The following is a 21,873-nucleotide window of genomic DNA, read 5'->3' on the forward strand; positions in this document are numbered from 1 at the left end:
ACATTGCATGGTAAGTGTAGGATTACATTACAACTGCAGAAATACCATTATAGTGTGTTGTATTTATTACTACTGTCATTTTTATATTAATTCTACATATTTATATCATCATTAATGTTTTTGTATTCAGTAAATGAATGGACAGTTCCAACATTTAACATATTATTTAAAAGTCTTTTGAAAGCAGATAGAGTGAAATACTAATATGAGAAATAGTGAACGAAAAGACGGAGCTTTCTGGCCGTGTTCTAATATAATCTACAACAGCAACAGAAATAGATACCTAAAGGGTGGTTATCTCTACAGTAATGTGGCCACCTTTGGGGCTGTTGTGCTGCTTGGCGAGACAAAATAAACACACCAAGTAAGATAAATATTTGAAACCGTTTTGCCCAGGACTGCTTTTCTGCTGGGTTTACTGAAGGCCAACATTGGCACATGAGGTTCCACAGGCAGGGCTCTCAGCCACTCCAACAACATCAGACATTATTTTAACAGGCTGCACAGAGGACCGGAGTTCCCATCAGTGTTAAAAGGTGTAATTATTTTTCTATGGTTCTGGTCAGTCAGTCTGTAGAGGACCTGGCAAGGCAGCTGGCAGTCTAGGCGTAGTAACAGGGCGACACCAGCAGGTCTGTTAGCACGAGCAGCTGGTCATCAGTGAAGCACTGACGATGCTCCTGCCAGTTGTCGTGGTGAGTACGCCTGAACTCCGACAGGGTCTTCTTCACCGTCATCTTGGGACAAAAACATAATCATCATAACTGAGTAATATAGTAATATACTTTTTAGACACTTGTACATGAGTATTATCATTATATGCTGCTTTATACTTATATTTTACAACATTTCAGAGGGAAATATTGTATTTTTTACTCTACTACTTTCATTTGACCACTGTAGTTACTTCATACTCTGTATATCAAGATCAACTTAATATCAATTTAAACAAAATTTGTGGTATTGTTGATAATATTATATTATTTAAAGTAGCTACAATCATCTCCATCTCAACAAACTACACCAGTAAAACACAGTTGACACATAAAAACACCACTAACTGTGATCCAGTAATGTAATATATGATAATAAGACACTCGCAGAGGGGCATATTTCTATAATTTGCTTGTAATACTTCAGTATTCTCACCGAAGTACAGTTCTCAATGCAGAACTTTCACTCAGAATTGTGGCATTTCTACCTTCCACTTGAGTATCAGATGGGATTATTTCTTCCTCCAAAAGTCAGTTAAGCTTAAACAGTCCAGATTTTGAGACCTCCATGTCTACCACAAAATCAATAAGTCCCTGACAAAAACATCTCCTACACAGCACTGAAGAAATGAGATTAAATGATAAGTAATTGGCCCCATCTTGCCTTAGCTTTTGACAGAAATTTGAACACATCAAAATGTAAAATTTAAAATGTTTGATCATCTGTACACTAGAATATTTCAGGTTTCTGTTGAGTCATAAATACAGTATATAGTGCAGAATTTAATAAATAAATCACACAACTCACATTGTCTGTAACATATACAGTGCTTAACAAATTTCATAAAAACGAGAAAACACAAATATTCTAACAACTAAATAGTCCTTATTCACATATTTTAAACAAAAATCTTAATATTTTCTTTGACCTCCTTTGGCCCTGATTGTTTTCATGTACTTTTCGACCGTCTCTTTTGTTATTGAGTTCCAAATAGTTCCTAGCTGTTCCCAGAGACTTGCTTTGGATAAAATTTGTGTGTGATCTATTTTTTAATTCAATAAATCCCAGATCTGTTCGATAGGATTCAAGTCTGGACTTTGACTTGGACTGTCCATCACTTCCACTACTCCAGATTCCTTTTACATCATTTCAAATACATCATTTTGATTAAAGAGCTTGCACATACTGGTGGGTTAACCATTATTATCACCAATTAAAAAAATATTTTGGTAATCAGCAATACTGTTAATTTAGGGCAGGCAAACACCTTACACTGGGTGGTGGTCTAATACATTTGTTAAGCACTGTACATACTTCGCTTTGCTTTTGACAAGATATTTTCACTTCATTTTAATTCAAAACTTAAAGTTGTTTACCATTATAACACAATCTATTCCCGTATGTTTACATCAAATTAGCCTCCACAAAGATTTAGTAGAGCTCTTTTGCTCATGGATAATGTTTGATCATCGGAGTGAAATGTACATTTCAAAGTGGGTGTTTTTTACATCTCAGAATTAGGACATTTCCATTTAACTCGGCTGTAAACTCCTGCAATAAATAGGATGTTGATAGTTCTTTCTGTTGCTTCATTTGCTTTGAGGAGAGAAAGAAGTAAAGAGCTGATAATGGCCTTTGATAACAGCCACTATCTACTCTTACAATGACAATGACCCTCGAGTTTACCAGGGGAACAAGAGTGAGACTGAATATGAATTGCAAAGTAAATAGTTCCTGCTTTGAGCAGTAAAACAAAACCACTGTCACTTGCTGATCTGGAGACAATCCAAAATGTAGTGTTAAATCCAACGGCAGGTTCAAATCTTTCCACCAATGAGCTTTGTTGTTTACATTCATTAAAAACTAATGAGGTAATAATAATTTATTGATGTTAAAATGCCACATATAACAATTTAAATACACAATGTAGGAATTATTTAAAGCGAAACAAGTTTGAAGTGAAAAGTTGCCGTGGTTCAACAAGGACACAAAAACAGAATCAAACTGATGATCTCTATAACCAAGGATGCATTCATGACTTAAACATAGACTACATTCATTTTACATTATGGCCTTCAAACAAAATGATTAGATTTTAAGGAAACAAGGAGGTGCCTCCAGGCTGACCACCAAAACTACTTTTTACAACAGATTAGCCTGCCCGAAGAAACCAAGATATCGTATCCCTTCTCATTCTACACAAAATCCTCTTTTCCATCCATTTTCATCTAGAATTTGTTCAACTATTCCTCTCAGCAGCTTCTGTAACAGACTGGGTAATTCATCTACAAGCAGATATATATTTTTTTAACAGTATTCCATTGTATTTTCTTTCTCATCACTTTCACTTTGCAACAGGAGAAGTACTAAATTATCATCATCATTGGCTCCCCATCACTGTAATGTATTATTCAAACTCTGCACTACGGATTACATTGTATGTCTTTTTCATGCCTGAAGTAAGGCCAAAGACACAATTTTCTCCTCAATTGGACAATGAAATTGTATTCTTTCAGCTCACACTGTGTTGAGCTGGATGTTTGTATATGAGTGTGCGTGTTCGTGTACTTGTGTGTGTGTGTGTGTGTGTGTGTGTGTGTGTGTGTGTGTCTGTGTGTGCTTACCTCTATAGGCTGTGGGTCGTTGAGATGGTCACTCAGGTTCATCAGTATCTGAGGCATCCAGTCTGGGACGTCGTAGGGGCTCGACAGGATGCACGCACTGAGGCCGAGCACTCCAGCATGGCGCCGTACTAAGTCTGCACATGCACACACACACACACACACACACACACACACACAAATGGCGAGTTAAAATGAGCTTTAGAATTTCAAGGTTCACAATTCCCCTGGGATAAGAAAGGGTAATAGGGCAAGTATTACTGTGATTGCCTCACTGTGTGATTGTGACGTGCACGTAAATGTGTGTGTGTGTGTACCTGTGGAGGCCAGCTCTCCTCTGGCCTTGGGGAGGCAAGTCTGACTCAGCGTCTGGAGCTGTGTCTGCAGACTGGAGTCCAGAGGGAAGAACTGGCACTGCAGTAAACCACTGAGGGTGGTGCCTGCCATGTCCCTCACCTACAGGGAGAAGGAGGTAAGAGGGAGGGAGGGAGAGAGGGAGGGACACCAAGGAGATAGAATGAGTAAGAAATAAAGAATAAAAAAATAGAGACCTGTGAAGATCAGAACCGACAAATAAAGGATGTGGCGGAGAGCATGAGGCAGTTTTAGGGCGAGAAACGCATACACAATTTATTAAAAGAGGCGAGTGCAAGGAGATCGGGGGAGAGAGAGGCACACAGGACAGAGATGAGCGGGGGAGGAGGGGGAGGGAGGAAGGGGGAGGAGGAGGAGGGATGGATGCTGAGTTGAGCTGAGGTAAAATTCACTTGCAGAGCATCACTGCCTTCCTGCATCACTTTGCATAAATTATGAATGAGCACTGAGTGACAGTTGATGCATTGAAATAGACAACGATACAAACACAACACATTCACTGGCTGTACACAGCTTACAAAATATTAAGAGAAGCAACTGTTTTTGTAAGTTGGACAACCTGGGTGAAGGCCAGTACTTATTGATTTTCACCTGCACATCCACATCAATAGAAGGAGACAGGTTAAAGAAGGTTTTAAAAGCACGGAGACAAGTGAGACATGGATTGTACAAGAGATAACATAACTCAATATTAGGGAGAGGCTTCTACATTCTGTGCACTGGTAGTAAAGTTGATTTATTGCAGTCGATAAATAGACAGGAATAATTAACATAACAACAGCTGGCAAAGATTAACAGTCAAAACAGATGTTCTTTGCCAAATTATATTTTAGGAATTTATTGACTTGTGATGTTATTTTTAGATCACTTAAGGTACAACCAGGAGTGCAAAAGACGGCCATAGTGCTCTATCAACATCCCTGTAACCGCAGAAGAGAAAGGCACCAAAATACGAAAATAAATTAAGAGTCGAGCAGTGAGGTAGAGGGTTATTTTTAAGCAATAACCGTGAACAGAAAAGAGGGATTAAGATTTAGCGAGGAGAGACTAGGGGACAATAAGTGGCCATTTATAATCCTGTGACAATTATACCTTGCAGAGGGGCGATGGCTGTATTAAACCAGTGTTTGCTGCCTTTTGGTGCATACATTACCTCAAGCTGCTCATCAAGCAGCAGCTGCATCACCAGCTTTCTGATGCGGAGCACCTCGGCAGGCACACTGAGCAGGGTAAACAAGTTGTAGAAAACCATGATCTGGACGTAGGTCAGTACTGAGAAGCGTGCGTGCCACGACCGGTTGCCTGCCATCTAGGGAGAGGGGACAGAGAGGGACAGAGCTGGGGTGAGGTTTGCACATGTCCCAAAAGATGATGTTCTTATGTATCCTTTACAAACAAAATATTATGTTGTGTACGAGTTGTTGTCTTGTGAGAACAAGATAATTTGGTGTCAGTTCAAATGTTATTTACCAATTTATCAAGTTTTATTTGCATCTGTCATCTCATGAAAATCTCAACACCCTGTTGGGGCCCTGTATTTAGATGCTGTAGTTCTTTGAGCTACACGCTAATGTCAGAATACTAACATGCTCACAATGAGCGTGCTAACATGCTGATTATTAGCAGGTTACCAGGTGTTACTAGCTGTTTCCCTCTGTCTCCAGTCTTTATGCTAAGCTAAGCTAACCATCTGCTGGCTCTTAATCGCTATTTAGCATACAGATATGGTAGTATTAATTCTTTAAAAAAAAACATGAGATCTTGTTCCTACAATATAAATAAATTCGGGTGTTAAGGTGAAACCAAAAAATCTTGTTCTGATACTTTCTAAACCCGTCTACCATCAAATATGAAACTGATACGATGGTTAGATATTCTGAGAGCACTCGAGTGCAGACATTTCTCAACAGGAGTGCCACTCACATCCACATGCACAGCTCACAGCGGAAACATTGTAAGCATCACAAAGTAAGCAAATTAAAATAGCACAGGTTGTTTTTAGTCTAACAACACCTTGGGCAGCATTAGGCTTGGAACACTGGCAGCAGGCAGGTGGGGCAGTGTGTGTGTGTGTGTGTGTGTGTGTGTGTGTGTGTGTGTGTGTGTGTGTTTGAGCGTGTGCATATTACCTCTTCCAGCGCTGCCAGAACCAGAGGGATGTGCTCACGATACAGCAGGCCCTGGGACATGAGAGAGAGACACGTGCGTGCATCCTGCTTCATCTCATCATAGCTCTCATCAATCTCCACCGGGGCAATCTGCAGGGAGAGAGAAACAGAGAGAGAGATGGAGAGAGGTAGGAAGACACAGAGCTACGCACCATTTTGAGTAAATGAAGAGAGAAATTGAGTTTAATGGGCAAGTAAGATTGAGTGGGTAATAATGCTGCGCTGGGACCTGTGTGTGCATGTGTGTATGTGTGTGTGTGTGTTGTTACCTTGAAGAGTAGAGGCAGGAGCTGTAGTTGCTGCTGAACAGGATTGGTAAAAGTTCGCCCGGCGCTCGCCATCAACCATTTCAACACTGCAAATAGCACACACATACAGCATTCACACACACACACACACACAGATGTTGGGTTGCTGCCAGTAAATGAAAACAGCCTTGGCGCTATGACCTTACTGCATTGCTCTGCTAATAAAACACAATCTATCATGATTTAGTATTTAATGATTTGGATAATTTCATAACCTGATATTTATCTGAATAATGGAGATTTGAGCAGTAAGGAACTAGAAGAGTAACAACGCATAAGTGTTCAGACAAGAAATGAGATGTAAATTCAGTCTCTGGCAAACAGGCACACCACCAGGAAAACCGTAAATAAATAAAATCTTGCTCTAAAATGAAATATCTGCCCCAAACCAAGGAAGAATTTTCAATCCTTTAGAAATACCTACTGCGCACCAAGACAAGTGAAACAAACCTTCTGGGTTTTTTTTTTTTTTTTTTTTACTTCTTGAAGGTGTAAACACTGTTTCAAAACCTTCTCCACACTGCCAGGAATAAAAAGCTGGTATAATTAATAATATTGAATACTTAAAAGTTAGCATTCAAAACTGAGAATTGTGCTCTCAGTGGTGGCTTCAGCCTTGCTTACAGCATCTCTTGTGTTACTCAGCCATCCAGGTGGTTGCTGATGTTGCTGTTTGAATTTTGTGAATGTAATTTTTCAATGCAATGAAAGTCCACCTCCAATCCACTTGGGTGGAGACAGAAATCTCAGAGGCAGATATCTAAAACCTGGGCAATTAAAAGCCAAAATTTCTGCATAGCTAAATACAACTAAAGCGGAGTAATATAAAAGATATGTTTCTGGAATTTGTCCCTTTAATTGAATGTAATAGACTGTATTCACATTCATTTAACTCTGACTGAGGACAATAAAATGATTAACAAAATCCAGTACAATTTACTGCATCAGAGACACCCTCCAAAATAGTTAGGCTCCTTTCCATCCTTTCTGTTGAAAGGCTTGAACACACACCCTTGAAATTCCCCTTTATCTGAACGCCACTACCTTTTAAAGCAGACTTAAAAGGTGAAATCAATAAGGGATCACAGCTTTTAGCTTGACTCATCTGGCTACAGAGTGTCGGCCTATTTCATCAAGAGAACAAGCTGGCCTGGTGTATTTATACTGTTTATTTTCCCACAGCCACTGTCCATCCACCACACAGTTCGCATCCTTGCATCCACATTCTGACCCGTCTTGAGCAGTTTGACAGCCTGGGTGCGCTCGTCCGTCTCCTGGGTGTTCTCCTCGTGGACGTGGTTGTGGATCTCCGGCTCTGATGTGAGGGGCTTGAGGCGCTCTAGGACCCGAGTGACGAACTCTGCCACGTGGGGGGACGAGGTGGGCTGAGTGTGGGGCAGGGCCACGTCTATCATAAAGATATAGGTCAGGACACTGGAGAGAGAGGGACAGAGGGGGTAAGGGAGGAGAGGCAGAGGGAGAAGAGGGGAGAATGGATGGGAAAAAGAACAGTCACAAATACAGAATAGGAGCAGACGGTTGCGACACACATAGAGATAAAGAGGCTTAGAAGAGAACAGCCCAAACAGTGCCCACAAACTAATTAGATTAACCTATTTAGCCATGATTATGTAATCCAGAGGAGATAACGCCAAGTTCATTTGGTACCTTCCAATGCGCTCCCTGACATTCTTATACACCTGGGTGAGTTTGGGCTCCAGGTACTCCAGCAGCCGATGCAGCAGTTCAGAAACTCTCCACTGCTGCTGGGCCAGACCTCCCTGAAGCACATACAGCAAACTGACAGAGACAAAGAGAGAGGGGGATTGAGGAATGGGGTGTTGCTGTGTTACTGCAGCACGTCAGCTCAGCATACGTCAGCTCATGTTACCACTGCAGCCTGAAATCAGAAACCACTGAAATACTGGAGATGACATAAGCACGTACTCTGTGCATAAAGTTATTCATCCAGGCACATACCTGGCGTCCCTGAATGAGCCGCCCTCTCCGCTCAGCGGGCTCTCCATCAGCAGCTCAAATAGCCAGTGGAGCCTCCTTGGGTCCCGGCCCTCCTATTTGACAGCAACCAATACAAAATAGGCTCATTTTGGGATCTATTTTTCAAGGAGAGTAGCTGCTGAAGCACTGCAGACACATGTTCCCATACTTGTACTTCTAATGGAGCCAGAGAAAATAGTCCTGGGTTATATGCTCATAATTTTGGTTAAATTTTACTTCTTTCCTACACCAAGCGACACATCGATATCCTTGCAGATGACTGTAAGTCAGCTATACATCAATACTGTAGAGTATTTCTTATTCTAAGAGTCTACAGCCATGCTAGCGGCTCTGTGAGGCACAGTGGTGCTTTGAACTGAATGCTAGCATGGCCATATACTTAGAATGACAATAATAAAGTGCTATGGTTCAGCAGGTGTAATGTTTACCATCTGAATTTCGCGTGTTAGCAGGCTAACGTTTGCTAATTAGCACTAAATACAAAGTACATCTGAAGCTGTTCTGTCATACATTTTGCAGGTCACAAATGAAAATATTGGACAAAATTAAAATCTTGACCTGGTGATGGCACTGGAGAAACGTTAAGGGATCATCAAAGTTATTACAACTCATCTTGAGGGGAACATGAATGAATGAACCAAATTTGATGGCAATCCTTGCAAAGCAAATGCCAAAATCATGGTGGCACTAAAGGAGATGTCAGGGGGAAGTTATAAGACTTCATCGCTTGGGAACAATCTGGACAACATATCATGGCAATCAGTTCAATAGTAGCTGAGAGTGTTTGTGCTGCAAATGGTGTTTTCAAAATCCAATTTTTACCAGACTGTTTGTTTTATTGATTTTTAAAAATCTGATCCTCAACACTTTTAATATGGAAAATACACAGATAAATTCCCAGTTTTCTTTAATGTGCCCTAAGATGCATAGGATATATTTGTATGTGTATGAGAAACTCACACAGGCAGTAGCGATGCAGGTGCCCCAGTCTGTGTAGGTTTCCACTGTGATGTTGGTTAATGCTGTTCTGATCAAAGGGCACAAAAGCTGCCATAGCCTGTCCACCTGAGCGCACACACACACAATAATGAAAGTTTTTTATTAATATTGACTTTTCTTATCAAAAAGTAGTGCAGTGTGTATATTTATCTGTGTGTGTGTGTGTGTGTCTCCAGTACCTTGCTGAAACTCCAGAGTTTGCTGCCTCTGATTAGTCCTGCAGTAATCTCACACACACAGCGCTGGGAGCTCTCATGGGGGTCGCTGGCTAGCTGCTCTAGGTGAGGCCATAGCAATGGCAGGAACACGTCGCCATAGTTAGAAAACAGCCCCTGTCAATCAAAGGTGAGCATGAAGGTTTGTTCGTTGTGGAGGAACTCATACCATTTTCTAAACCAAAGAAAGATAGATTACAGTCATTTGTTTGGCGCAAGTTGAGTGTCAGCGGTCTGACGGACAACAATGAATCAAATCAGTTGATGACACAAATTTCAGATTGACGTTGTTCAATTCATCCTTGGCTAGCGGTGGCATGCTGTGTCACTTCTTTCTTAAAGGTTTGCCAAATCGATTGAAGCTGAGAGTTTAAATTACACCTTGAAGAGACAGAAGCGTCGGGGATTGAAGCTGTCTTTTCCTTTCCGATCCTCCAGAGAGAGAAACCCTATAAGCTGGTCAATAAACTCTTGGTCCGAGAAATATTCAAAGATAATCTTTTCACCCTGAGTGACACACAAAGAAAGACCAAATGTAATAATAGTGAGACTGAGGCATCACTGAGATATTCTGTGTGTGGTACTGTTTGCACAAGTACCTCGCTCATCTCTTCATACGGCAGGTCATCTTTTGGCTTTTCAGAAGCTGCATAGATCATCATTTCTCTGAGAGGAGCGGGAGACAAAGAAGATGCTGCTGTGATTTATAGATAACAACAAACAGAAAAAAAAATATGGATAGACACATGCTTTTTTCAAATAAGCAGTCAGGACAAATGAATGATTAAAAAGTCAGTTAGTCAGCAAGCCGCCCGCATACCAAGAAAGCCAGCCAGCCCTCCTCCTATACATCAATTCCTCTATCTAGGCCAGGCAGTAAGTCGTTCAGTCAGCCTTATCTAGGCCAGGCCATGACAGGAAGTCAGTTCAAGATCCTACTAGTTATCCAGCCACCCAGATCAGTCACCAGGCAGTTAGTCAGACTTAAAGTTAGCCATAAAGCCACAAAGACAAGCATCAAATCTAACAGGCAGTTAAGTCAATCAACTATTTAGCCTCATCCAACCAAGCGGTTAATCAGCCTTTCAGTTTTTAAATCCACCACCTAAACACTCAGTCATTCTCTCACCTCGGCCATGAATAGTAGCCCATGTGTGTTTTCTCCACAAACTGCTGAGAATCCCATTGTTCCTGACTTAGAGGTAGGTTTTTGCTGTCGTACTGCAGCCAGCGATTAGCCTCACGATCCCCCACGCACACGCCCTCTGGATCCTCTGTACCACCTAAACACACAAGCAACACATGAATAAAAACACACACATATAATCATGTTTTAAGTCTAGTCTGTGGGGGCGAGTGTGTGTTTGTAGTGACTGTTGAAAAGTTGACTTGTTTCTGGACAAAAAAGAAGAAAAAAAAAATCAATGAGAAAGATTTTCTAATTTCCAGCTATTTATCTTTCAATAGAACGCAAATTTAGTTAGTTAACTAGACTTCATTGTCTCGTAGTGGAAATCCTTTTTCTCAGCACTCAAAAATCAACATTATATTTTACACACATCCTTAAACAACGATGACGCACAGAAATGAATGAGGTACAACACAACGGGACACAACAACAGCAGGCAAAACAAGAATCGTGGTTCCCTCAGTGAGTCACCATGTTTCAGGTTGCCATGGCTGCAGGTACCAGAATTTTGCCTGGTATAGAAATGTAGATTTATATTCCTGTCTTGTTGCTTACTCAATGGGATATTACCACACAATTAGTATGTACAGCCTGATGTATTATTTTATTTAAATGAAACGCTGAAATTGCAGCTGGTCTGCTGAGCTGAATGTAATGTTATTGAGAGAAATCCTTACAGCTACAATTAATGAGACTGAAGACTGAGCACAAGTGTTGTATACTGTATATGGTTGTTAGTGTGTGTTTGTGTCTTCATACTCACTGATATCTGATGGCTTCACAGCCACTTTCTTTCTCGGCCGTTTTAGCTGTTTCAGGATACCGGCCACCGCTGAGATCGCCACCTACCAGAGAGAAAGATTATACAGTCTGAAAGGAGAGCTCTGCCCAAATACAGCAGCTACTCCAGGTCCAATAAAAGGTGCTGTGGGTATTAAAAGCGCTGTCTGTGCTGGTATTTGTCTTCTCACAATAGTGGGCTGGAATGTGCACCAATGAGTCTCGGCTGTTATATGGCCTTGCTGCTACTTTTAATTTTTTAATTTGCTTATTTATTACAGCTGTGGCTCAGGAGGTAGCACGAGTCGGCCACTGATCACAGAGTTAGCGGCTTGATCCCCACCTCCTCCTGTTCGGTGTCATTAGGCAAGTCACTGAACCCCAAATTGCTCCTGATGGTTAGACAGAGCTCTGCGTGGTAGCTCAGTGCTATTAGTGTGTGAGTGTGTGTGTAAGTGAGTGAGTGAATGGGCAGCAAAAACCTTGTAAAACACTCTGTCTAAAAGCTCTACATAACTTAATCACACAGAGGCATTGTTGAATACCTAATTCAGATCAATTACAACATTCTACAGTCTGTTATTTCTGTATAGCAGACCTTTGCTATAGGCGTAGTTGTGATAGTCTAAGCATTAAAATCATTTTCAAATCAATAAAATCATTTCTAAATCAAAATCTTATGTCAAATGATTGATTTCTTTAGTACAAAGCTATTGCTTTGCTAGTAATAGCTTCAATCCTGCATCACCCTGTCAGGTTTCATTTTGTGAGTATGACCAGCTTGCTGTGCCTTGTATCCCTTATGTGTTGTACCAAGTTATGCCGTAGAGCGAAATGACATCAACTGTGTACTTGTATATGAATGACTGACAGTAAACATGAACTTGGCTGTGTCCCAAACCAACACAACGCACTAATTGAGTATGCATACTAAAAACCCTTGACGGAACTCTGCTTTGTTGATGTTTAGCGCATGAATCCACATCCTCATGCATGAGGATTCATGTAAACTGCATGTTACATGTGATGGACAACAAAAAGCTTTTAGCCAGCTCATCTCCATCCCTTCAAATCAGTGGAATCTCATATCCACACGAGCACATACTCAGATAGACATAGAGCACACGTGCAGCTGCAGACCTTGCGTATGCTGATGGAGTCGTGTGTGAGGCCCTGTGTGAAATAGAGGACGGCGTCGGGGGGCAGTGGGTGATCCTCTCTCAGCTGGAGAGACAACAAGTCTGTGGCCATGTGCTCAAACTTCCACGGCCTGAAACGCAAGTAGACACACAAGCAGATAAAAAAAAATTCTGGATTACAACATAGTATTTTGCAATGAGTCTGCTCTAAAAACAACACATTTTTTAAGGAGGGTGCATTTGTATTTTAAATACAGATTAAATAACATAACTATACATGTAACACATATAGAGATGGAGAGAAAACCTACAGTTCTCTGTCTTCGAGACAATCCAAGAGATCATTGACCAGCTTCTCATATTTCCTGTGTAAAAGAGAAAGACGTGTTAGTCGCCGGTCACCCCTACTGCCATATGTACTAATGGCAATAACACTAAGAGTGTGCTAAAACTAAACAAATGAACTAATAATACAAACTCTACTTTATTTAACTACCTTGCAGCAACCACATTTCTGATTCGCTGACGCTGAAGCCCCTCTTTCAGCTCCTCTATGGACGGTGCCTCTAAAGAAGGCGCGGGATTCTCAGACTGTGCAATTTGATTAGCTATCTCTACGCAGTTTTCACATACCTAGAAGAGGAAGAGAACAAAGGGGGGCAATTAAAAAGAGATAAAATAAGAGTAGGGTATTGACTGTTAATGGATGCGTGGCTCACAGTAAAATAGATCCCTATAGTGTCGTGCTGGCGATGGATCCTGTCAGTGATCTCGTCAAGGAGTTGACCAATGGAGAGCTCCTCCAGGGTCATGGTGGGCGACAGGCCACAGCGGACCAAAGCGGGCCACATCTCCCCGACGCAGTCCCAGTCCCTCACACTGGCCAGACTAACACTGCTGTGCACACCCAGCAGACAGTACAAAGCGCCCTGAGCGACAGAAACACACACAGATACACGCAGGATAAGGACACATGACAGATTATGTTGTGAATAAACATCAAAAGCAAAGGCATACTGACAGTCATAGCTGTGGCTCAATTAGATGCCGAATCCTTCACTGTCAGCACAAGAGAAATGTGGCCTTTTGTCTGAATTTGAAGGACACAACTATCTTGTCTTTGCAGCTCGAATAATCTGTAAAGTACTGGTCAACTGTTTATTGAGGCACTGAAGCAAAGACAAAGACAGCAAAGAGCAAAGTCATCAAAGACCAATTAAAATACCACAGCAGGATGAAGATAATTGAAACAAGGAAACCAGGAAACCAGGCATGAACTCCATTACTCTTGTTAGTAAAATGGACACCAAATTAATCTAATTACAGGGTATTACAAAAAAATGGAAGTTTGACAGAAATGTTCATCATTAGCCTTCTAGACTGCCCATTGTCTATTACATACACGATAAAAATTCATTTTACAAGAAAAAATCATTTGGAAAGGTAAAATTAAATATGTTAAAATAAAAGTTAAGCATCAAACTAATTAAAAGCCAATTTATATAAATAAGTTCTCTGAGAGTTAAAGAGGACAGTGATGTTGCTCAATGGATTTCCAATTTTTCAGAGTTTTGGTGCCCTGAAAATGCGATACCACCCTCTGTCTCCAGTCTAGCCCTTGGATAGTCAAGTAAAATCTAGTTTAGTTTCAGATCAGGAGTGTAAGGAAAGAAAAGGACAAACATGTAGGATGGGACAAGGCCTGGCTGCCTTACAAACAAGCAGTAAACCTTTAAAATGAGCGCTGAAGGCCACAGGTAACACTGCAGGGAGGCCATTAAATACATACTGAAAACACAGTTTTGGATTACTTTCAAGTTTCAGCACCACGGACAGTTACCATCATAAGAATGCCCACCATGTGCTGTATGTGTGCATCGTGTATTTGTGTGTGTGTGTGTGTGTGTGTGTGTGTGTGTGGTACCTTAAACTGCTTTTGTGTGACACTGGTGTGTTGTGGTGACAGGAGTTGCAGGATTCGAGGAATCAGGTCTCTGTAGGAGAAGCTATAGGTTCCCAGTGCGACTGTCAGCACATTCTGAGCCCTGCTACGTACCTGCAAGGACATCCACACACACACACACACACACACACACACACACAAACACACACACACACACAAACAGATGCACATGCATACGTTCTCTATTAATTTGTTTTTCACCAGACATGTTTATGTTAATACCATCAGGTAAATGGGAACCAACAGATGTTCTGATTGAATTTTTCGTGTTAATTTTTCTGGTGTGTTGTGTCACTTTTACCTGGCTGTAAGTGCTAGTAGAGAGCTGCAGCAGATTACAGAGCAGCTCCTGATGAACCACTTTATATTCACTGCCATCAACCACCAGCTTCCTCATCTACTCGCACAGAAATGCAATTTTAAAATATTACAAAAACGCCAACTTCTCACTGTGAATATAACAGAACACATTTTATGTCTGTGCATGTCATCGCAGCTACATCCGAGACCCTGCACGAAGCGAGTGTGTCGTTAAACTAACCTCATGCTGGAGCAAAACCCGGTCAATAAGCAGCGCTCTAATGTGCTGCTTTTTCCCATGAAGCTGCAGAAAGGAAAGGCAGCATACGTAAATCACCCAGCAAGCGACTCATTGAAACTGACAACAATCAGCAGCCTTGTTGCGCTTTTTCAACTCACCCTGTTTTCCATGGACTTCTTGACAAGAGTGAAGCTTTTCCAGCGTGAGTCAAACTCCTTCTTGTGTGTGCCTCGGAAAAACATGAGGTCACTGATGATCTGTAGTCAGACAGACAGACAAAGGGCTCTGTGAGACCTTCGCGGGCCTACCGCAGGCTAGAATAATAACATTCCTTACATGAATAATAGAAAAATCACAGGGGCCGGACACCTTAATGATGACAAAAAGTGACTTTGTGTCATCTTCAGAGTGCTCCAAGATGTGATCTGGATTGGTAAAAAAGAGGATATAGATTAACTGTGCACATTCCAAACAAAGTGATGAGTTCAGAGCTGGAGTGTAGTGGTGTTCAAATCTTCACTCACGTAGCAGCAGTTTCATGGTTTGGCAGATGGACTCTCTGTAGTTCTCCCGTGAATCATCTGGAGGGGAGGAGAAACACAGAAGGGACAAAGTATGGACACAGAATGCAGGATGAGAGGCTCAATCATCACCCAATGAAACTGTTGAGAAAACGACTACTTGTGCATTTGTGTTATGGGGCTGTTTCCGCTTTTCTTACTGTAGTCAACACCTATGTGCAGCTTGATCTCCCCCAGATTTACCATGGAGCGCACGCTGAGAAGAAACACAACGTAAGGAGCAGAACGTGACAAGCCTGACTGAGAATGTGTGTTTTTATCGACGTGTGTGTAGCTGCAGGACTCACAGGTCAGATACGTGTGGTCCATCCAGAGGGGGCAGCATGTTTCCAGCTCCAAGAAGGCAGTGCTGCACAATAGCAAGACTCTGCAACAGCTCCTCCCTGTGAATCACACCGCACGTTACAGTACCATCATAGCTGCGTGTGTGTCCGTGTTCGTTATGAATTCAACTTTTCCTCCTCTGTGCTCCTGATTAGGTTTCATCAAGGGCGTTAAAGCAGAGTAAAAACAGATGCTAAACTTCAGGATTCATTTTTGGATGCAGACAAATCTCATTTATCAGTGATGAAAGGCTACAGGTTTCTTTGTTTTGTTTGTGCGTGCGCCCGATTGCGTCAAAAAATGGAAAAACCACAGCACACCTGCTCATTGGCTGATCTCCAGAGATGTGGCCCTTGATTCGCTGCAGCTCAGGGTGCAGGAGGCGGGACAACAGCTGGAAAACAAAGTTCTCCTCCTCCTTGCTAGGCACGTGCCAACACACACCCAAGGCTGCCACATTTCCAGCTCTGCCCCAGTCCTGGAGAGAGGGGGGAGAGAGAGGGAGGTTTTCTCAGCAAGTTGTAGAGTTAAAGAAAGTGTTTTTTTTTCCAGTGGAACAGCTGGCAAGGAAACCAGCACAACCAGTCCGCTGCAAAACCACAGTCCTGTGTCATCTACCAGCATTTAAGCATTTGAAACACATGTAAATATTAAGGACGCTGAACAGTGGACAGAGGGAAAAAAATATGCAGCAAACTGATTTACTGTCAGATGGCAGAATAGCAGATGGGTCCAAATAGCAAAATACCTCAAAATGAAAGAAAATCAAAACTAAACAAAATTCTGAATCAGCGACCATGAACTGCAGATGGAAAGAATTCAGTATTTGAAATTGTGGAAAGCAGATGACTGTAGCTGTAACTGCAGCCACCTAAAATCAAAACAGAAACACAATCCTCCTGCGCTCATGTACAAAAATATGACGAAATATCATCAAGGTTTTCGAAAAAAATTTCCAGGGGAGCTCTTCTCTTGAGGCACGACAGAGATAGTATAGGGCACGCAGCTCAGTTTGTCTCCTTCTGCCACAAAGTAAAACTAAGAACGAAATGAAGAGAAAATAAGAGAAATCAAATTTGAACTTTAATTTACTACCAGGTGCAGTGTATGGAATGGAATATGGAGTCCTGCATGTAGCATTGTCATATTTCTACAGTAGCCCAGAATGGACAAACAGGGCCTTTTGTGATTTTTTGATGAAGTGGCAGCTTGAATTTGGAAGTTGGAGGACTTGGAAGTTGTGAGAAGTTTCAGAACTTAGCGAGCGTGAATCTCCTCACATCACCTCTAGATGCCACTAAACACTACACACTGCACCTTTAAAGTAAGGTTATGCAACTTTGAAAAACATGAATTCCGCACATCTATTCTAAAAGAATTAAATGTTTTGCTTCTATACAATTCAATACACACAGGAACGTAGTCACTACAGCTTCATTTAGTCTGATCAGTAATGAGTTTGATCAGTAATTTATGTTGGCTAATGTTAGCAAAAGGTGTAACTGGCATTACTGAGTCACCTGACCTGCCATGTTGGGAACCACTGTCTAAGATGAATAAGGGCATATATACAGTTTATGTTCTAAGAATAAGCAGATTCTGTTATTAAGCATCACAATTTCCCTTTTCTGTATACTTTAGCAACATACTTTATTTATTTATATTACTTAATTATATTTGTTGATTTTTTATGCAAAATAAGCAAAAGATAAAGACAGTGACAGAGAGAGAGAGCGTTGTTTGCAGTGCATGGTCTGGTAGCTTGGCCATTTAGTTCCAATTTAATAAATGCTTTCTAACTCTTTTCCTGGAACTGGAAATTGCATTTGAATTACCGAACCTGTAAGATCCCATTTAATTAAACTGCAACAAAGAGCAGTTTTAAAAGTTCTCCTTTGTGTTTCCAAGAAAGCCTCTGTTTCCCGTCACAGACTACACTGTAGTAGCTGTGATAACAGCCAATTAGCACTTGAGGAGGTTAGCAAATAAGCCTTTGTTGAAATTATGCAGTTAGGGTCAAGGAACAGGATTTAACTTCAGTATTAGTCTATAGAAATAGAAAGTAAACATTGTTTAGTCTCTTAAATTAGCATTGCAGAAGTTTGTGTGTGTGGTTACCCGTATAGGGAGGTCAGTATCAAAGCCTCCAGAGGTGCTGCGGTACTCGGTGGGATAGATGAGGGACAGCGAGCGGAGTGTGTGTTCCAGCAGATTGCAGGCGAGTGTGTATGCCTGTTTACAGCGCAGACGCACACACACACACAGGATCCGCTCCAGGTCCCCTTGGTATTTCAACAGCTGTTCACCATCCACGCGGGTTACCTAAAAACAACACACACAGATACACACACACACAAGTAAATGTGAAAACACATGCTGACACACATACGAGTAAATGTACACATATACACACACAGACAGACAATTCAGTGGAGAGTTGTGTCTTAAATATTGAGGCTCTCCAGTAAATCACAGCATCTGGCTCGCTCCCACTCGCATTAAGCTCCCAGGGGTAATAAAACAAAACAGAAAGGGTATCAATATGTTCTCGTTAACGACAAAGCTCTTTGATATTTATGACTGTGCAGGGTGCACGCTGCAAAAAATATCATTTGGTCATCATTTTTGCTCATACAATGCCGCAAGTATATTCAACTTTTTTTAAAACAGTGTTTTTAAAAAAAAAGTGTTTTATTTGATTATGGTCTTTAATAGAGACACATGATGGGCCCTTCTACGAGGTAGAATACACAAATAACCTAACCCACCTCAGTTGGAGTGAGGAAATGACGCCTGCGTCCAAAACAATACTCTTAAAATAAATTGATCTGTCTGTGAATCGAGTAAATATTCCAACTAACCAGACTGGCAGACTTTTCAAACAATTTGAGATTAAAAATAACATTTTCGTGGACAAACTAGATGAAATACACGAGTAGGATTAATATTTTTTACAGTGCTGAAGCCCTTGGGATGTGACAGATCCTTGCCTCACCTCGGAGAGCAGCTGGAGATTCCACAGCAGCTCCTTATCCAGCTCGTCCTCACTCTGCAGCTCCTCGTCTGCACACACACACACACACACACACACACACACACACACACACACACAATCACAAAGAAGCTGAATAATGGACTGTACTGCTCCCCTGACAGACTGAGCTCATTTTGCAGAATTTTAGGGTCATTTCACTTTTTTTCTCTATGACCAAATGCCTGCTATGTTAGCATGCTAACACGCTAAACACTAAGACAGTGAACATGGTAAACATTATACCTGATAAGCAAATGGCATTAGCATGTTAGCATTGTAATTGTGAGCATGTTCGCATGCAGCTCAAAAACTGTCCCTAGGCTCATTAATCTATCTTTGATACTTCCATAAATTTGACCGTTTTCATTAAATAAACAGATAAAAAATAAAATCTAAAAAAAAAACATACAATGTTTTGCTAAATATGTTAATGTTCTTATAATTCAACACTTATTTTTGTTCCGTTTTACCATGAACTGATAAGAGGCTACTTTCACTAGGAAGAAAAACATCTAATCAACAAATAATTATCGCTGATTAAGAAACATTTCATTTTAATACTTGTGAACGAAGTTGTGAATGAACTTGTTCGAAGCTCATTAGATTCTAGAGGTCTTGTACAGTTTGCATGCACACACACTACAGACGGATCTACTCTACACCCACACACACACACAAGACTGTTCTACACAGTGTGTGGTACTGACTGTCAGTGATGTGGAAAATGACGCTGCAGCAGTGAGGGACGAACAGACGGAGCGACTCAGCGGGATGACACTGCAAACAGACACACACAAGCACACATTCAGATGCCCAAACACAAACATAAGCATGCAGAAAATGGCACAGACTGATTTCTCCAACAGTTAAGCAGAGTAAAACATCCATTAACACTGAAAGCATGAGGCTGTAACTACACCGTGGCATTTAAGTGGAAGTGCTGAATGAATATTGAATCATACATAAGGTTGAATTTTATTCTGCAATTACATCAAAATCATCAATGAAACATGACATCCCACAAATCTTTCTTCTGTGTTCTTGATTTAGAGCTCTACAGAGTGAAATACACCTGCCACACACACATACCTTTGCTGCAGCTCTGCACACGTCAGCCACCATCCTGCCTGACACGCACGTCTCAAAGATGTTGGAGGTGGCAAAGTTATACACCTTGTGCAACGCCACCTAACACAAAGTTGAAAAGATCAGATGTGTTCTACTGAATGTAAATGTGTTCAAATTTAAATTTTCTGCATAAATAGCACAACAGCTTGACCTATAAATAAAGTTAATGCTTTTATTTTATGATTATTGATTATATCGGCCTGTTGTACACCTGTGTACAACAGTTTCACAGAAACAGCTGCTGCTATACACTAGGGGTTATATGTGGGTAATGCTGTGGAAATGATGGAGGATATTAGTATTAATTATATTCAAAATCCTTTGCTACATTATGGGAGCTGTGGCTGCCATATTATAATGGTTACAGAACAGTCTTTCTAAGAGAAACTACAGCCATTACATTCAATTCATGTGGTTATTTCCCTTTTTCAGTATGATTACTGTGTAATTCCAGTCCTACATTTTCCTACTACACCTATTTTACTCTATATTATAATTTCTTGCCATTATTAAAGGGGCACTCCACTGATTTTACACATCAAGGCCAGTTTATAGTTTACTCGTCATGAGAAGTAGTGCTCAGCCTGTGAAGCCGGCTGTATAAAGTGTTCTGTGCTTCTGGAGGAGCTTGAAATAATGACTGATCCTGTCATCAGGGTAATCTCGACTCTTTTTTTAACATAAGACCTGCATTAAAAACAGGAGCTGTGGGGCTTGAAAGAAGAAGAATCTGCTTCCTGTGAATTTCCCAAACTTTATGGATGTGGAAATGCCAAATTGTCAGAGCACGACTTTAAGTAATTAACAGCCTGTAAAATCAAAGGATACTTTATTTGCATTTGTATTATTAATGGATATGTACCTTTAAAGCCCATGATAAATAAAGATAGTTTTTTTCACCCTATGCATGACTAAACTATCTTAGTTAAAGGGTGAAAAAAACTATCTTTATTTATCATCATTGCTAAATCCTGACTGGCGCACAGTGTAAGTGGCAGAGAGTTTCAGATTAGCGTGTTACATTTAAGTCAAAAGAGAGTGTGTAGTACCTTGTATATTTCTGTGGAGCATTGTGTTAAGATGGTGCTAACAGTAGAGGATAGGCCCAGCTCCACCAGGCTCTCCAGATGAGTCTGGGTATCCGTCTCCATCTCGTCTCTCGTCTGTTCCAGGGTGCTGCTGTCTATCAGAGCAAAACACCTGCACGAGCGAGCATAGACACAAACATGTGCACAAGCACACACTTATACACTTGTCAGCAATGAAAATGTCAACAGTGTTATGGTGAAATACATAGCCAGCAGAGCCAGCAGATATAAACCAGTGCCTTTCAAACAGGATGCATTCATACAAAGACGTTGATAATGAGGATTACCAAGTGACAGTTTGCCTTGTTAATTTGTCTCTACCTGTCCAGAAACTGGAGAACGAAGTCCTCAAACTGAGCTGAAGCAAAACACAGATCTTTTTCAGTCTGAGAAGGAGAAAGTGAAATGACTGGTTAGCATAGTTTTATAACATGAGTGTGCTGCAATCTATGATTCTGTGTGTGAGCTGGTTTTAGTCCAAATGGCTCATAAGATTTCAATAACATTTTAGGAATTACTTTCTTCTTCCAGATAAGAAGATGGATATTACTTTAATGTTTTTTGTGCTAAACATGAAGCAGGAGACAGTTAGCTTAGCTTAGCATAATGACTGGAAACAGGGGGAAACAGCTAGCCTGGCACCCCACAGTGATGACATGGCTTCAATAAACCCTCCTGTCATTTTTA

The 21,873-nt window shown here is 41.0% G+C and overlaps 1 protein-coding gene across 1 annotated transcript in view; it reads right to left on the minus strand.

The window, feature by feature from the left end:
• Nucleotides 1-602: 602 nt before the first annotated feature.
• psme4b (proteasome activator subunit 4b) overlaps nt 603-21,873 on the minus strand; it is a 31,503-nt gene continuing 10,232 nt past the window's right edge. The window contains exons 14-48 of the mRNA XM_070851820.1: nt 21,508-21,572; nt 21,148-21,298; nt 20,060-20,158; nt 19,678-19,747; nt 18,932-18,999; nt 18,055-18,258; nt 16,257-16,414; nt 15,900-15,995; nt 15,753-15,808; nt 15,556-15,612; nt 15,401-15,456; nt 15,190-15,288; nt 15,032-15,094; nt 14,792-14,887; nt 14,452-14,583; nt 14,313-14,315; nt 13,247-13,456; nt 13,024-13,160; nt 12,839-12,892; nt 12,529-12,658; nt 11,372-11,453; nt 10,549-10,702; nt 10,019-10,085; nt 9,801-9,926; nt 9,384-9,536; nt 9,166-9,270; nt 8,167-8,258; nt 7,855-7,986; nt 7,418-7,620; nt 6,148-6,233; nt 5,840-5,968; nt 4,864-5,019; nt 3,653-3,791; nt 3,339-3,472; nt 603-737 (exon numbers count right to left, since the gene is read on the minus strand). Coding sequence (XP_070707921.1) covers nt 603-737; nt 3,339-3,472; nt 3,653-3,791; nt 4,864-5,019; nt 5,840-5,968; nt 6,148-6,233; nt 7,418-7,620; nt 7,855-7,986; nt 8,167-8,258; nt 9,166-9,270; nt 9,384-9,536; nt 9,801-9,926; nt 10,019-10,085; nt 10,549-10,702; nt 11,372-11,453; nt 12,529-12,658; nt 12,839-12,892; nt 13,024-13,160; nt 13,247-13,456; nt 14,313-14,315; nt 14,452-14,583; nt 14,792-14,887; nt 15,032-15,094; nt 15,190-15,288; nt 15,401-15,456; nt 15,556-15,612; nt 15,753-15,808; nt 15,900-15,995; nt 16,257-16,414; nt 18,055-18,258; nt 18,932-18,999; nt 19,678-19,747; nt 20,060-20,158; nt 21,148-21,298; nt 21,508-21,572 — 3,897 coding nt within the window. The remainder of the gene's footprint in view (nt 738-3,338; nt 3,473-3,652; nt 3,792-4,863; nt 5,020-5,839; nt 5,969-6,147; nt 6,234-7,417; nt 7,621-7,854; nt 7,987-8,166; nt 8,259-9,165; nt 9,271-9,383; nt 9,537-9,800; nt 9,927-10,018; nt 10,086-10,548; nt 10,703-11,371; nt 11,454-12,528; nt 12,659-12,838; nt 12,893-13,023; nt 13,161-13,246; nt 13,457-14,312; nt 14,316-14,451; nt 14,584-14,791; nt 14,888-15,031; nt 15,095-15,189; nt 15,289-15,400; nt 15,457-15,555; nt 15,613-15,752; nt 15,809-15,899; nt 15,996-16,256; nt 16,415-18,054; nt 18,259-18,931; nt 19,000-19,677; nt 19,748-20,059; nt 20,159-21,147; nt 21,299-21,507; nt 21,573-21,873) is intronic.

This window comes from Pempheris klunzingeri, chromosome 20 (assembly GCF_042242105.1).
Source record: "Pempheris klunzingeri isolate RE-2024b chromosome 20, fPemKlu1.hap1, whole genome shotgun sequence".
NCBI lineage: Eukaryota > Metazoa > Chordata > Actinopteri > Acropomatiformes > Pempheridae > Pempheris > Pempheris klunzingeri.